The sequence below is a fragment of the Lampris incognitus genome, chromosome 2 (assembly GCF_029633865.1).
Source record: "Lampris incognitus isolate fLamInc1 chromosome 2, fLamInc1.hap2, whole genome shotgun sequence".
Taxonomy (NCBI): Eukaryota; Metazoa; Chordata; class Actinopteri; order Lampriformes; family Lampridae; genus Lampris; species Lampris incognitus.
Genome location: NC_079212.1, coordinates 96,952,648 through 96,969,887, shown reverse-complemented (window position 1 = coordinate 96,969,887; position 17,240 = coordinate 96,952,648). Strand labels below are relative to the sequence as shown.

At 45.8% G+C, this 17,240-nt stretch overlaps 2 protein-coding genes across 3 annotated transcripts in view; both read right to left on the bottom strand.

Moving 5' to 3' along the window:
* Positions 1–6,831: 6,831 nt before the first annotated feature.
* pomk (protein O-mannose kinase) lies at positions 6,832–9,544 on the bottom strand. 2 transcript variants are annotated; one of them, XM_056274843.1, is made up of 3 exons: positions 9,261–9,544; positions 8,867–9,019; positions 6,832–8,753 (listed from the first exon to the last, which is right to left on the bottom strand). In XM_056274843.1, the coding sequence occupies exons 2-3, from the start codon at positions 9,002–9,004 to the stop codon at positions 7,989–7,991; spliced, it is 903 nt and encodes a 300-aa protein (XP_056130818.1). In that variant the 5' UTR covers positions 9,005–9,019; positions 9,261–9,544; the 3' UTR covers positions 6,832–7,988. The 2 variants fall into 2 exon arrangements, with proteins under 2 accessions (XP_056130818.1, XP_056130817.1); XM_056274842.1 differs by having other exon boundaries at positions 8,867–9,544.
* A 2,203-nt stretch (positions 9,545–11,747) lies between these two features.
* Positions 11,748–17,240, bottom strand: part of cacna2d3 (calcium channel, voltage dependent, alpha2/delta subunit 3) — a 50,178-nt gene continuing 44,685 nt past the window's right edge. Inside the window, exons 27-38 of the mRNA XM_056273688.1 lie at positions 15,971–16,048; positions 15,795–15,856; positions 15,645–15,689; positions 15,491–15,553; positions 15,300–15,370; positions 15,001–15,076; positions 14,163–14,203; positions 13,994–14,049; positions 13,724–13,841; positions 13,304–13,416; positions 12,078–12,160; positions 11,748–11,840 (exon numbers count right to left, since the gene is read on the bottom strand). Coding sequence (XP_056129663.1) covers positions 11,748–11,840; positions 12,078–12,160; positions 13,304–13,416; positions 13,724–13,841; positions 13,994–14,049; positions 14,163–14,203; positions 15,001–15,076; positions 15,300–15,370; positions 15,491–15,553; positions 15,645–15,689; positions 15,795–15,856; positions 15,971–16,048 — 899 coding nt within the window. The remainder of the gene's footprint in view (positions 11,841–12,077; positions 12,161–13,303; positions 13,417–13,723; positions 13,842–13,993; positions 14,050–14,162; positions 14,204–15,000; positions 15,077–15,299; positions 15,371–15,490; positions 15,554–15,644; positions 15,690–15,794; positions 15,857–15,970; positions 16,049–17,240) is intronic.

Below are 17,240 nucleotides of genomic sequence, written 5' to 3'. Positions count from 1 at the left end.
TGGGGCCACTGGCCAACGAAGGGTTTCGGCTACACAACGTGCCACCCCCAGGAACGGAAAAAAGAACCATGTCGGCTAACAAGTGAACTCGCTACTGTACCTGCCAAGGAGGAGCTCGGGCTATCTTCGGTTTTTGTCCCCTTTGTTCTCCTAATTGGTGTATCATTTTGGTCTTTTTTTGTGATTTGTCCTGTTACTAAGTTGGTAGTGGAAATCTGTGAGTTAGCCTTGGGGATATCAGGTAACTCTTGTTTTATTTTTTATTTCTTTTATTTAATTAGCAGTACAGGTGGGCTGTTAGTGGCTTGCAGGTTGTGGGTCACATTGGTGGAGGGCCCCCCTCCCCTCCCCTCCCCTTTCTTTTCTTTGGGTTTATTTGCATACTTGGTTGCTGTGTTTTCCTAATTTTGCGCAGCTTGTGGTCTTTTCCGATTAATTTGTCTGCTTTTGTTTTACAGTTTGTGTGTGACCTAGCCCTCATCTCTCCTGGTGGTGGTGATCCCTCTCCCCCTCACTCATCTCCTCACTCATCCCCTCCTTCAGGTTTCCCTTGACACCCCCCCTCCTGTGCTGAAAATTATCTGAATCGAGTGGTATCTTTTAACTGATATTAAAATTGATTGTAATAAAGTAAGCCTATTTTAAAGCTCATGTCTCCTGCTCCTTTTTATTAAATATAAGAACGGGTATATCAAGGGCATCCCCTGGGTGGAATTCCAGGTTGGCCTTGCCCTATTTGCGGTCAGGGGCTTATAGTTGCCCCTGTCACATCAGCAACAGGTGTGCGCTCCACCACCACCCCCCACCCCGTCTCCTTTCCGGGGTGGGGGGTGTCCCACACTGTACTCCGGCTTTGACGCACAGGTCCGTTGCTCGTTCCCGGATCGCCCTCCACGACTCCTCTGTCCCTTTGTCTGACAGTGTCGCCATCACAGTGTCCGCTAAATCCACTGTTGTGGCAAGCTCAAGGCTGGGAAATTGCAGTTGTTCAGACATGAACTTTGTGATGCGCAACAGATCCTTGAAAAGCGTGAGAAGCAAGACAAACTGTTCATCAATAAGTCCACTCACGGTTCTGGCCTCAGTTCTCCTGCGTGCATTGGGCTGAGACATGACATCATCGAGTGTTGCTCTAACTGAAGGTAGTGATTTACGGATAGCCACCAACGCTAAGTACTGACAGGCCCAGCGTGTGTTGGATAGGCTCTTAAGTTCGACTGGCTGTGCAGTTTCCATTTCTCTCTGTTTCTTGATAAATATGTCATGAGCGACCGAGTTGGAGAAAAAGTTGTGCAACATTTGTACACTTTGAAAAAAAATCTGCTGCTGCCTCCACATTGTTGACCACATCAACCAACACTAGGTTTAGTCTGTGCGCATGGCAGTGGACGCACAATACACCTGGCACCCCCTGTTTAAATTTCTGCTGTACTCCGTTCTTGCACCCCGACGTGATGGCAGCCCAATCATAACACTGTCCCACACACGTTTTGGTCCGTGTTGCACTGGCCGAGGGTCTGTTTTATGCTTTTCAAAAGCGAGTCGGCATCCAGGCCATCGGCGTGCGTAAAGTGCAGGAATTCCTCACGCTCTTCTTCTCCTTTCAGATACCGCACAACAATGGAAACTTCTTCAGTTTTACTGATATCTTTGCTTTTGTCAACCAGTAGGGCGAAATGTTCAGCCTCCCTGATTTCATCACTTATTTCTCCCCTCACCACATCAGCCATTATTCAAAAAATCTCGTTTTGGATGTCTTTGTGCGTGTATTTGGCGTTTTTTTGTTTTTTTGGGGGGGGGGTTGTCAATCATTTTCTTTGCCACCGTCTGGTAAATTCGCCAATTAAGTTTAGCAGCTCCACAAAGTTCCCCTTATTTTCAGACCCCTCATCCTCCTGATGACCTCGCTGAGCAATGCCTTGACATGCAGTAGGGACTTCACAACAGCTCTCATGTACTCACGGTTTTCTTTCACGGTTCTTGAATGACCGGCGTCAATCATGTTTTCCAATCTCGAGCCATCTTTTTGCTGCCAGCTTAAACTCAGTCCACGCCTCCATGGCAAACCTGTGTGCCAAACTCCCATTGTGCTTTTTAAAAGCTGTCCTTACTGCTAGCGTTAAAAAATGGTATGGCTTAATCCCCCCCGAGCCAAGCATACAATGAGGCATCGGACATGGACTGCTCCCCCCTGAACTACCAAAACATTAGGAAAACTAAGCTAACCCCCCTTACCTCGAAAACTGGGCTGCCAGACCCACCCCCCCCCCAAAAAACCCAACTAAGCAAAGCAAAGTACTAACAAAAGAACAAAAGATAACAGCCTAAGACGTTACCTTAGTTCAAACTTAACACCAAATAGGGGTGCAAAAGTGACTGTTGCTGGTGCAAAGAGAAAAGAAAGACAAACAAAAATTACTGCTGGCCTCCTAAACACTTAAAGTGAGCAGTCAGGCCCATCTTGGAATATGAGGAAGAGGAAATGAGAGCAGTGACACAGAAGCACCACTGGAAGGTACAGGTGATCTACTACACCAGTAAATCTCCTTAAACCAGTGTTCCCTCCTTGAATGACAATTTACCATAAAGAAAGCTATCGAGTCATTTTTAACCGTCTGACAAATAAAAATCTACCTTAGAAAGGTGCAGGTTTTCTCCAGCCTAAACTGACGGAGAGCCACGGTCGACTTCCATCATCTGTGTCAGAGTCTGTGTTACGAGAGACTAATTTTAGAGACTTCACTTGTCAGCAGACACAGAGAGGAAATCATCTGTTGTTGATCATGGCACATCAACTACTAATGAATGATCACATGAAACAGACAAGGCACGCCAACTTTAAACATTAGTTTAGTGACGTTTTGGAATCCAATTAAAATCATTACATTGGCTCCAAAAGCGCCAAAATAAATGTTTATTTTAATTTAAATTCTGTCTCCATACAAAAATATATTTGTTGTGGACACACACGACCCACCTTGCGTCTTCCTGTGATGTACTTGTGGGTCACAGGCCACAGTTTGAAAACCACTGGTGTAGAGAATGGGGGAGTGAATCGCCCATCTGAACACACCGAAACTGTCCCCATCAACATAAGATGTGAGTGACTACAATGTATGTCCTGGCATGTCGTCTACTCTCACTACAATCCCAACAGCAACATGGCTGTTGGGCCTCCTGAGGAAGGTATTGGAGAATGTATGTAAATGTGTGTATTCTTCTACTACTACTACTATTACTACTACTACTACTACTACTACTACTTTCAGCTGTTTCCGTTAGGGGGTCATCCGTTTCCATCTCTTCCTGTCCTCTACCTCTTCCTCTGTCACACCAGCCACCTGCATGTCCTCTCTCACTATATCCATAAACCTCCTCCTTGGCCTTCCTCTTTTCCTCTTCCCTGGCAGCTCCATATTCAGGATCCTTCTCCCGATATACCCAGCATGTCTCCTCCACATGTCCAAGCCATCTCAAGCTTGCCTCTCTTGCTTTGTCTCCAAACCGTCCAACCTGAGCTGTCCTTCTAATATAATCTTTCCTAATCCTGTCCTTCTTCATCACTCCCAATGAAAATCTTAGCATCTTCATCACTGCCACCTCCAGCTCCTCCTCCTGTTTTTTCGTCAGCGCCACTGTCTCCAAACCATATAACATAGCTGGTCTCACAACCATCCTGTAAACCTTCCCTTTAACTCTTGCTGGTACCCTTCTGTCGCAAATCACTCCTGACAATCTTCTCCACCCACTCCACCCTAACTGCACTCTCTTCTTCACCTCTCTCCTGCGCCCCCCGTTACCCTAAGTATTTAAACTCATATGCCTTCGTCACCTCTACTCCTTGCATCCTCACCATTCCACTGTCCCCCCTCTCATTCACGCATATGTATTGAGTCTTGCTCCTTCTGACTTTCATTCCTCTTCTCTCCAGTGCACATCCCCACCTCTCCAGCCTCTCCTCCACCTGCAACCTACTCTCACTACAGATCAAAATGTCTTCCGCAAACATCATAGTCCACGGAGACTCCTGTCTTCTGCCTGATCTCGTCCGTCAACCTGTCCATCACCATTGCAAACAAGAAAGGGCTCAGAGCCGATCCTTGGTGTAATCCCACCTCCACCTTGCATCCATCTGACATCCCAACCGCACAACTCACCACTGTCTCACTTCCCTCAGCCATATCCTGCACCACTCCTACATACGCATCTGTAACTCCCGACTTCCTCATACAATACCACACCTCCCCTCTCGGTACCCTGTCACATGCTTTCTCTAAAGCCACAAAGACACGGTTTAACTCCTTCTGGCCTTCTCTATGCCTCTCCATCAACAATCTCAAAGCAAACATCGCATCTGTGGTGCTCTTTCGTGGCAGGAAACCATGCTGCTGCTCGCTAATAGTCACCTCTCCTTTTGAAATAACCCCGCTTCGACTGCTTCGGTATTTAAAAACGGGTTAGCAGCTATGTTGCATTTAGAAATCCCCAGATGATCGGTAGGCGGAGAGCTCCGATGGTCTGGTATCGCGAGACTGGCTTTTTGGTAACTGTTCCCACATTTCTGGTACCACCTTGTCGAGGTTCCGAAAACAAACAACAACAAAAAAAAACTGGCGCGGGTGCCAAAATCAATGCAGACCTCTGATTGGTCAGAGAAACGCGTCACTGCGTCATCAATGCGCGCATGTGATATCGGGGTTTTGAAATTGAAAAAAAAAACGGAGAGCCGAAAATCCAGCTACGCTTGGGGGGCACTGTTAGGGTAATGGAGAACGACACAGAAGCGAGTCGAGTCGAATCTTACTGCTGGCGTTAACAATGGTATGGTTTAACCGCCCCCCCCCCGGGCCAAGCACACGATGGGCCATCGGATATGGACTGCTGCCCCCTGAACTACCAAAACATTAGTAAAACTAAGCTAACCCCCCTTACCCCAAAAAACTGGACTGCCAAACCCCCCCCCCCCAAAAAAAAACTAAGCAAAGCAAAGTACTAAACAGCTTAAGAAGTTACCTTAGCTCAAACTTAACACCAAATAGGGGTGCAAAAGTGTCTGTAGCTGGAGCAAAGAGAAAAGAAAGACAACAAAAAAATTTTTTTACTGCTGGCCTCCTAAACAAAGTGAGCAGTCAGGCCCGTCTGGGAACATGAAGAGGAAATAAGAGCAGGGACACAGAAGCACCGCTAGAGGGCGGATGTGATCTACTGCACCAGTAAATCTCTATAAACCAGTGTTCCCTGCTTGAATGACAATTTACCATGGTGAAAGTTATCATGTGTAACTTTTAACTGTCTGACAAAACAAAACAAAACTGAGAAAGGTGCAGCCTTTCTCCAGCCTAAGCTGACGGAGAGCCATGGTTGGCTTCCATCATCTGTGTCAGAGTCTCAGTGTTATTTCTACATTGATGGACGAGAGACTAATTTTAGAGACTTCACTTCTCAGCAGACACAGAGAGGAAATGATCTGCTGTTGATGGCACATCAACGTTTACCTGCTGAGATTACCGGGCAGCGTTATTATGGTGTGGAGCAGGGGGTCCCAAACGTTTAATGCCATGGCCCACCAAATATTTTGCGCAGTGAAATAAGCAATAAATTCTCATTACCTGTCAAAAAGCAAGATGAATAACAGTCCTCTAACTTGTTCATCAGTGCAGTATTCCCTTTTCAGTTATGGCCTACTAGTGAATGACCAAATGAAACAGACAAGGCATGTCAACTTTAAACATTAGTTTAGTGACGTTTTGGAATCCAATTAAAATCATTACATTGATTGCATTGGCTCCAAAAGCACAACAACAAATGTTAATTTTAATTCTGGCTCCATACAAAAATGTGTTTGTTGCGGACACCCACGACCCACCTTGCTCCTTCCTGCAACCCACTTGTGGGTCACAGGCCACAGTTTGAAAACCACCGGTGTCGAGAATGGGAGGAGTGAATCGCCCATCTGAACACATCGAAACTGTGTCCATCAACATAAAATTGCCTCCATCAACACAAGACGTGACTACAATGTATGTCGTCGGCTCTCGCTAAAATCCCAACAGCAACACGGCTGTTGGGCCTCCTCCTGAGACAATCACACAACGGTTTTAAGAAGACAGAGGAAGGTATTGGGAACGTAAGTAAATGTGTGTATTGCATATCCAAAATGATCTTATCAAGATTAATTGGCAGGTGTCATCTCTTGTGCGACTTGACTTCATTCTCTGGCTGTTGTCTTTCAAGGTTTTGGCGACATGCTGTTTTTATTTTGTCCCACATCTTAATCTGACCTCATATGATCCACAGAGGTGAATGATGAAATGTTATTTAGGGGTTCAAGGACCGACCATACGGTAGGGTTCTTTGTCTTCTGCCATAAAAGTTTTCGGGATCTTAAAAACAGAAACAGCAAACACACTTGGAAGGTAATTTCTGCCACAGGTTGTGCAGTTCTGTGCCAAGTTGATCTATGGCTGTATAACAATGCCCATCCATCCATTATCCAAGCCGCTTATCCCAATTGGGGTCGCGGGACGCTGGAGCCTATCGCAGCAGCCATTAGACCGACAGGCGAGGAGACACCCTGGACAGGCCGCCATGCCATCACAGGGCCCACACACACACAAATTCATACCTAGGGACAATTTAGTGCGGCCGATTCACCTGACCGACATGTCTTTGGACTGCGGGAGGAAACCGGAGCACCTGGAGGAAACCCACGCAGACACGGGAAGAACATGCAAACTCCACTGAGAGGATGACCCGGGACGACCTCCAAGGTCGTCCAACTTTAACATTTTAACAAATGTGAATTCATTTGCATATCATGCCACAATTTAAGGCTCTTGAAGGCTAAGGAGCTTTTATCTATATCAATGTTTTATTTTCAAAAGCTTCGCCACCATCTGACAACTCGGGCTTAAAAAGAGTTGAAAAATGAGTAATGCCAAAGGTCTTGTGTATTGGATCACATGGACTGTGTTAATAAAAAGGACTACCTCTGTTCTGATATGCAAAACTTTACATCCAACTACATGATCACTAAGATCATCATACAAGTTATCTTGGATAAAAAAAAACAAAAAAACAAATTTTCACTGAACTATGAGGTTATATCGAAAGCTAATATTTTGGCAAATTAGGCCAATTTAATTGTAAAGTTTTATGACTTCTTTTTTTATGTAAAATCCACTACAGTTGCAAAACCTTGTATTGTGCATGAATACCACCATAGTGTAGGCTCATAATAATAGCATTATGGTAAACAAACAATCACTTTGGTTTCTCCTCTTTGGACAAATCCTGTATCCTGGTTGGACCTTGATCACTGAAGCATGTAGCTCGGTCTCAACATATTCAGTTACAACATTCTTCAGATTATGCAGAAAGCATCTAAGATCCAGTGAAAAGGTGTTAATGCTCACAGGAAGGTCCTACAGTAAACAGCTTTTGTGAATTTGAATTCAGTGACAGAAATTTTTCACAACACATTATCATTTAATATCAAGATTTGAGATTTGAATGTTTTGAAATGTGCTTACGGCCTTGTTTACACATCTGTTGTTTAGCTTAGCACCCATGACATTTAAAGACGGTGGGTTTCCTCTTGTCTGAAAGAAATTACAAATATATTTGGACTCAAGTCGGTGACTATATTGGAATAGATCAGTTAACGTGACTGTGAAGTGCTTCTAAATCAAATTTGTATTCTCAAATTTCAGTGATATAGTAGATGGAGCAAATAATGATCGATGATTAATGAAGGGTTGACATCATCTGCTGACATCATGTTAATATTCATAAAATACTCTTACCTGTCTTCCATGCAAAGTTTTTCAACTTAAAAAAAAATCTAACTTAATGTTTGATTTTTTTCATTCATGGTTAAGGTAAGCAAATTCAAAACAACAAACTCCTTTTCACTTTTGTTGTCTATTCACAACATTGTTTTGTAATATTAACATTACTAGTAACGTTTAAAGGGGTAGGTCCTTAATCTAGAGCATATCTCTGGATTGTTCTCGTACCACGTCCACATAGACAGATTTATACATCTTCAAAACATCCAGAGCCGAAGGGCGAAGCAGAGGATCTCTCCTTTTACACTGCTTGTGGATCTGAAAAAGGTGAAAGTGGACCACATCGCTCCCAGGCACCCTTCCCATCAGATAATGTGTCACATCTGGGATCTTCCAGATATCTGTCTTCTCATCATACCCAGGCATCAGCTCATCTGAAAACGCCAGGCCGTTGAAGCTGAATGGCCAGAGCTGCTCCGGTGCAATGAATTCCCCTGTGAGCTCCCTGTGGCCACACTTAGCCATCAGGCCTTTTGATATGTCCACCTCAGGCAGGGCGTCCAGATCGTTAACCACTAGGTGAAAGTCACTGGTCAGCAGGAACTGGGACAGGGTCTTCTCCAGGCTGTTGGAGTCACACATGACACGACGACCTGTGGGGCTATTGTGGAGGTAGTGGAGGGCAGAGACATACTCCACCGCTAGCCTCAGGCGCAGCTGCAAGGTGTTCTGGTGTTGGTGTCGCTCTTGCCCCAGCACACTGTCCAGGTTCAGCAAGGAGCCTAGCGGGTGGTATTCAGTGACAAAGCTGTGCTCCTCAGGGCAAGACCCAACTAGCTGCACCACCTGGGCCCCCTGCAAAGCCTGCAACATTGACAGTCCATGAAGGAAGTCCTCAAGGTACTCTGGAGAAGACAACTTTGAGAGGGCGACCTTCTGACCCCTCCACTCGGACAGGTACACCTAGAAAATGGCAAACATCTCAGCTCAGCTCAGCTTTTAAACAATATTGAGGAATCTGTCAATGCAACACAGGGCCGCTGCCATTTGTGAATCACTTCGGTATGAAGGTGTACCTGCTTCACTGCTCCCTGGCCAACAAGCTTCAACTTGCGCACCTCCGCGCTGATCTGCGGACATTGCAGCAAGGGCGAGCAGTGTTTCATGGCAGCTAGTTTGAAGTGTTTGGGTGGACAGCCCACATGGGAAGACATGGGGTGCACGTCCTTCTGATACACAGAATCCAGATACAGGTAGATCAAAACATTGGCGAAGAGCAGGGCACAGAGGCACACCACCACCACTGGAACACTACAGCCAGTGGAGGCGTTGCTCCAGCTGCCCTGGCGCATAACGGTCTGCATCTGCATCGAGAGTGGCGTAAAAGAAATAGGTTTAGTGGTACAGATTCTTTTGTGGTGAACAAAAAAAAACCAACAACTTCCAAATTTGACTGCAGTACAACTTTACCTGAGCTCATTTAACCACTTAAACCATAAGCAACGCGATAGCACAGGCGCATACACACTCCGGGAAGCCGAACCGCGGTAGCGGCCGTGACGGCTTGTCACTAGGTAACAAGTTGAGTGAAGTTACAAACGGTAACACGACGGACAAGTTTACACGACAACAAGCCGTTTACGACATGATTTCACGTGGATGTAGAGTTCGGCACGTCTACGGACGACCCGTCCAACGTAAACGATGGCGACAAAAACCACGGCATTGCTGCACGACGCTGTTCACATCTCCCAGTTCTCGCTCCGTGCTACAAACACTTCCGGGTGGGATTCGACTTTCACATTAAAGGCCCCGCCCTCTCCATTTCCCACTTCCGTAACGCACATTATGTCTTGTAGTCCTGTCAATCCATTCATCATTCAGTCTGAAACGTTGGCACCCCTTTACAGTAAGACTGCCCTTATAAAGGGCTTGTGAATGGTTTATAATAAGTTTATTAATTGGGTTGCAAACACTTTATAAATAATTAATAAGCTGTTATAACACATTAGATAAAGAGGGCAACGGTGACTTGCTTGCCAAATAGTGAGACTACATAACATCTGACGAAGGTGACAGTTTAACGCGCAGACTGATAAAGGGGGGAGATAAAGTAAGCTAAGCAACTAGCGAGGGCTGAGATTTAGCAAATAGATAAATAAAAAGTGCAGCAGTAACTTGGTCTTGCCAAATAGTGAGCCCGCATCCATGTATGAAAACTGTGGTATACCTTGTTTGTAATTGTCTATTAATGAGTTATAAAGCATTTACAACCTAATTTATAACCTAATTATAAACATTTATAAATCCTTGACAAGGGTAGTCTTATTGTAAAGTGGTACCAGGATTTTTATTGAAAAATAAGACTTATAGCTCAAAATGTATCGTGTGTGCGATTGTATGGACTATACCAAGACCACCCATCCATCCATCCTTCTCCGCAAACACAGTGATATACTCACGTGATATTGTGTAAATAGTTATACTGACACCCTCCACCCTCGTCCCTGTGACTCCTGTTAAACCAGAGTTCAGTGATAAAAGTGTGATAAGTGATTGACATTTTTATCATAGTGCTATCACTGAATATTCAAATTTGTGCATTTTCAATGTTTTGAAATGTGCTTGTGTACTCATGACAGTTTGGTCTCTGTCCATGTAACTGACGTAAATTAAGGCTCCAGTGACAAATTAACCAGAAGAAGCTATGTGTACCTGCTATGTGTACCTGTATATATTGTAGCGAATTCGGGGGACAACGCAACCACAGGAACTGCCGCGGCCGGGAAGCGAACCCGTATCGCCCGCACCGCAGGAGACATCGCTAACCGCTCGACTAAAGGATCAGCTACAGCCTAATAATATGCTGTATTTTGAATGTTTTTTCTGCAAAATAAGAGGGGAAAAGAGAGAGAAGAGAGGAGAGAGAGAGAGAGAGAGAGAGAGAGAGAGAGAGAGAGAGAGAGAGAGAGAGAGAGAGAGGGTCGCCACAGCGGATCATCCGTTTCCATTTCTTCCTGTCAATCAATTAATCAATCAATCAATCAAGAGTAGTAGTATTAGTCCCCAACCCAACCCCCCCCCACACACACACAAATCTTGACAAAATTGGAAGAAATTACACGAAGGGAAACTTGATGGAAAATGTGTCTTCGTTTATTCATCGACTTTGACAAAATCTGTATACATGAGCATGTGGGCCGACATGAAGTTATGGCTTGTTATGCTCTGGCTACAATATTTGTTAAACATATTCTTTAGTCTTCGGCATGCAACGATTGTTTGTTTCAAATGCTTCCTATTGACAAAAAAAAAAGATTGAAGAAAATGGGCGGTCGACAGAACGGAACAAAGTTAGCAACCCCTTTCCTCTCGCTGAAACTTCATGTGATCCCAATTGTTGTTTAGAAGAATCTGGCTAATAACAAAGACACATTTCACAGCATCAGCTTATTTGTTTGGAGCAGTTTGCTGCTAATAATATAGGTCCTTCCTTTACCAAACGTGCAATAGACACTACGATTTTTGCATTGCCTCGCTCAAAACGCACAATCAAATTTATTTCATGTGTTAACTGAGGACGTGACAAAGACTTTTGCGGTACTGCTTTCAATTTGTCCTTCATGTTCATAGCTCCTATTGAAATTCGCCTCATCTAGTCTCCACATACATTCAACAAAAATAGCTGTTACATGGCAACACCACGATCTGAAATACTTTGTGTTTCATTTAGAGCCCTCTCATAGTCTAGTTAGTGCCCGTTTGCATAGGAGTCTGCTGCTTTTTTCTTTAAATGTGCGTTCATGGATGTGAGTCGTAGTGACTAGGAAAGAGAGTGCCACTCGGTGCAGAGCGATGAGAAAATTCACTTCTGGCTGGCTGTTTGCTGGCGTGCCGTCGTCAGGTCTCGTTGGCGCTGAGGTTTGGACGTCCTAGGCGACGTGATGAGAGCTGTGGTCACCTACTGATGAGAGAGACTAGCAGGGGAAACAGCGCCGCGGTAACCGGACCGGACAGGCCTGTCGCCGAGCCACACTCCATGGCGTTTTCCTTTAGCAGAGATACAATAAGGGGGGATAAACTGAGCTTGATTTTCATATACTTGTCATTGGTATGGGGTCGTACATGGACTCGATATCACAGCTAAGTACGCCCTTGCATTTCAGTGCAGGGAACATATTGCTTGCTGCTAGCCATGGTAAAGGTGGATTTTTTTTTGGCAGTGCACTTCACCACTAAAATCCAGCTAAACTACCCTATAGACAGTCACAAAGAGAAGACACTCACCTCAGGGTGGAATGGATGGCATGACTCAGGCTTCTTCCTGTCTTTCTGAAACTTCAGTCTGTCACATTTCAGAGACTCGTTGTGTTCAAAGGGGTTAAGGCCATATAAAATAGAAACTAGAGACTATGCAGTGAAAACCACTGGCCGCCAGCTTTCAACGAGGCACATTTTTGCCTGTTGCAAAACTGAAAAGCGGGGGCGTCCAGGTGGCGTGGCGGTCTTTTCCGTTGCCTACCAACACAGGGATCACCAGTTCGAATCCCTGTGGTACCACCAGTTTGGTCGAGCGCCCCTACAGACACAATTGGCTGTGTCTGCTGGGTGAGAAGCCGGATGTAGGTATGTGCCCTGGTTGCTGCACTAGCGCCTCCTCTGGTTGGTCGGGGCGCCTGTTCAGGGGGGAGGGGGAACTGGAGGGAATAGCGTGATCCTCCCATGTGCTACGTCCCTCTGGCGAAACTCCTCACTGTCAGGTGAAAAGAAGCGGCTGGTGACTCCACATGTATCGGAGGAGACATGTGGTAGTCTGCAGCCCTCCCTGGATCAGCAGAGGGGGTGGAGCAGCGACCGGCACGGCTCAAAAAATGGGATAATTGGCCAAGTACAGTTGGGGAGAAAAGGGGGGGGAAATAAAAAAAAAAAACTGAAAAGCTCACATTAGCATTGAGAATAGTATTTTTCTCTTTTCACTGATTTAACCTTGGTCAAAATGTCCATCCATCCATCCATCTATTATCCAAGCTGCTTATCCCAATCAGGGTCACGGGCTGCTGGAGCCTATCCCAGCAGTCACTGGGCGGCAGACGGGCAGACACCCTGGACAGGCCGCCAGTCCATCACAGGGCTGACACATTCACATCCAGGGACAATTTAGTATGGTCAATTCACCTGACCTACATGTCTTTGGACTGTGGGAGGAAACCGGAGCGCCCGGACGAAACCCACGCCGACACGGGGAGAACATGCAAACTCCACACAGAGGATGACCTGGGATGACCCCCAAGGTTGGACAACCCCGGGCTTCGAACCCAGGACCTTCTTGCTGTTAGGCGACCGCGCTAACCACTTCGCCACCGTGCCGCCACCCTCGGTCAAAAGGTGTCCAATTTAAAACCATCTAAAAAAAAAAAAAAAAGGAAAGCCAACATCACCTGACATGCACGCTTTTCAAATACAAACTTCCACACTCAGCGTCAATCTTTGCTTAATCTGTCGAGGGAGGATATACATGATCTCAATAGGATCCATGGAGACTGGAGGAGAAGAACTGCAGTCACACTTGTTGTCCACAACCACCATGAAGAGGTTACTGCTGGGAATCTGCTGTATGACAAATGACCTGTAGCATCCGGGAGAGAGAGGGAGAGAGAGAGAGAGAGAGAGAGAGAGAGAGAGAGAGAGAGAGAGAGAGAGAGAGAGAGAGAGAGAGAGAGAGAGAGAGAGAGAGAGAGAGAGAGAGAGAGAGAGAGAGAGAGAGAGAGAGAGAGAGAGAGAGAGAGAGAGAGAGAGAGAGAGAGAGAGAGAGAGAGAGAGCGCATTTATAAAGATAAGTGCATGAGTGTTAATATAAAAAAAAGTCTATTGAGGTGAACATGGTAGTAAAAGGGGTTCAGTGTTGAGCCCTACAGTGTGACCTTAAGAAGTACCTTATGCAGCCCTCACAGTCAATGCTGCCTGTTGTCTCCTTGATGGTGCGCTCAGAAAAGAAGGCTGGGTACTCTGTGTCACACGGGACCATCATGGTTTTACCGCGAGACCTCTGGGCTACACAATGCAACCGAGAGAAAAGGTTAGCCGAATCCACAGAAGACACAACTTCCCACCCCTGAACGCACTTGTCCTGCCATTTATATACCGCACAAATACAGACATGAACACCGAAAGCCACATCCTGGCCTAACCTGGGCCACGGTTACCTTTGACAGACACATCGACGTTCCACCAGCTGTACAGGTTAAACTCCAGCAGAAAACTGCAGACAACAACACACAACACCAGCTCAATACCGTTTGTGTTGATTCAACTCATGTGTATCAATGCTGAATAAGTCAAATTAAACCTTGGGAACATATTTGTTACTCTTACATGACAAGTTCAGTCAAGAGCCATTTTACGACAGAGAAGGGCTGAAAGAGAAGATGGAAAGAAACATGCTGGGTTAGGGACTGTGTGTAATGTGGCAAAGACGTTTCAGGTTGTTTTATGTTGGTTTATATTAGTTTTATATTTTATGTGGCCTGTTTTTTTTTTTATATATATATAGATTCCCCCCTCCCCTTTTTCTCCCCAATTGAACTCGGCCAATTACCCCGCTCTTCTGAGCCGTCCTGATCTCTGCTCCACCCCACTCTGCCGATCCGGGGAGGGCGGCAGACTACCACATGCCTCCTCCGATACATGTGGAGTCGCCAGCCGCTTCTATTCACCTGACAGTGAGGAGTTTCCACCAGGGGGACATAGCGCGTGGGAGGATCACGCTATTCCCCCCAGTTCACCCTCCCCCCTGAACAGGTGCCCCGTCTGACCAGAGGAGGCGTTAGTACAGCGACCAGGACACATACCCGCATCCGGCTTCCCACCCGCAGACACGGCCAATTGTGTCTGTAGGGACGCCCGACCAAGCCGGAGGTAACACGGGGATTCGAACCGGCGATCCCCATGTTGGTAGGCAATGGAATAGACCGCCATGCCACCCAGACACCTCTGGCCTGTTTTTTTGGGGGGGCGGGGGGCTGCTCTAACCGAACACTCTTCTAGTGGGCAAACAAAACTGCTACAGACCGTAAACCCTCAGATAGGTTCTTAAGTCGGCTTTTTTAAAGCCTTGGTCAAACTCCGACACTGAGGTGTTACTATGAATGTACCAGAACACTTTCTTTGCTCAGATACAACTTTTTAAAGTTTTACAAAAACAGATATTTACATCAGATAAAATGCGGGCGCTGTCGCTGCTCCCGGCGTACTCTTTGCAGAGAGCCTGGTAGTCATACAGAGTGATCCTACAGACACGGAGAAGCAGAGACAGTCACAGGTGAGCATCCATGAAAGGCCTCGAAAAGGCAGAAAGCATTTGAAGGCCTGGGTTACTGTCGACCTGAGCAACCTGGTTAACTGTTATATAAGTACATGTGATGAATTAGGTGAAATCAACACTGGAAAAGAGGGTGAGGGGCAGTTCAGATTCACTTTTGAAGGGGGATGAAGAAAATCATAAGCCACAACCTTTTGAAGGACCCCATCTGGAGCAGTTTGTTCATCATAGCACCTTCTACTTCTCCGAAGAAGAGCCCTGTCTAAAAAAGTAAAGGAAATGTCAACACACACACACACACACACACACACACACACACACACACACACACACACACACACACAAACAAAGCTAGGTGTGAACACATGTATGTGCACCGTACCTGAGCGTTTTCCTCTGTGACTAGAATGAAGCCATTGTTGTCGATGAGGTAGCAGTTGATAGCCTGTCAGATTGGTGAATACACACAATAGGTTTGCAAACAACAATGTAAGTCTATAAAGTGTCATAAGCAAAATTAGAGAGATGGTTCTTACCTCACTGTCACAGCTAATACTACACTTCCCATCCAGGGCAGTGCACTAAAGAGAGAAGATGAACGGGCAAATTAGAAATAATTTCATTAAATGAGGAGTGGGACTTTAGCTATAGCAAAGCTCACACAGTGTGACATCATAGTTTGTTACCTGTCTGCAGGCGGTCCAGAACTTCCTCTGGAAGAACTCCAGCTTCATCTGGATTCCCACAGCTGAAAGAGGGATGTACAGTATCCAAACATATTTCTCAACATGTTCATCATTTAATTTGGGATTTGTCAGTCAAATTTAGATAAATTGAGAATGACCCTTTCAGAGACACTGACCTGCAACAATGGGAGATTTCCTGTCATCGAGGAGCTGAATTGCTGTGCTGGCCAAGACCACGCTCTTGTTTTCTGAGGCTGCAGGGGAATCACAGAGAAAGATGGCCACAACTGACGTCAGTTTGTGGAGATGCATGCGCTTGTGTGAACGTGACGAGCTCTCCTCAGTAGGTGGCGACGTTAACCCAAAAACTGGTAAAAGCTCACTAAGACCAAACTGCTGACTCCAGACAGTAACTTTTGCTACAACCAGACAACTCTGCAAAAACTTAGAAAAGGTGCATGACAGATTTTGTGTTACCAATGGTTGTGTAGATCCATGAGGGAGTGTGGCAGACCAGAAAACAGCAATAGATAGAGGAGGCTTTAAAGCTGTAATCCGTGGCTTTTCTTGTTATTTTATCCATTTTAAATGTGGTTGCAAATTGGCAGGTCTGCTGGTCAGACATCAATATTACAGCGGGACAATGTTCCACTGTAGTTGGATGCAGGGGGCAGAGAGAAATAGACCTGTCGTTTCATTCCATGCACCTGTGCACATGAAATGAAACCAAATGTCGTTTACCCCAGCTCACAGCAGTGCAACACAAAGACAAAAACACATCCAAACTACAGGAACACATATATCAAAGCTACAAAAAATAAATAATTCACTGTCCAAGAGAGAACGCCAGGATCTGTCGGAACTGCCGGTCTGCATGGGCTAGCAGTTAACTTAACCTGCCTCGCTTCCACGTCCTGTCAGACCGCCCTCGGTGTTTCCTCCTCGGGCGCAGTTCCAGGAAGGGCTGTGGTCCCTGGGCCCACAGGACGCAGCAGACCAAGCTCTCCTAGTCAATCCAGCGCCAGCTCTCCCAGCCATCAAACAAAAACAAACCGCAGACGTGGACAAAGACACTGCATGGCCGGTACTGGGTGAGGCCGCCGCAAACGTGAATTCATGGAGCCATCTTCCCTCAGCGGAAGCGGTTAAGTTGATAAGATGTAGCAGCCATTGAGGCTCATATGATGTAAATAGTTCCCACCCTTGTAAAATTAACATCCTCAGACCAAAGTTAATGCAGGCAGTCAGTCTAATGTATTACAAACTTCATGAACAGTAATATTGATTGTTTGTCCAACAGGAGCATGGCAGTGTCACATTTCAATCTTTTTTTCCGCTGGAGTTGTTTCCAACATACAAGTTTGCCACTTCATCAGTGTTCATCCCACCTGGTTTTCAACAGAGACTGGAGAGTATCTCCAACCACGGTAAAGATAATGGTTAGTA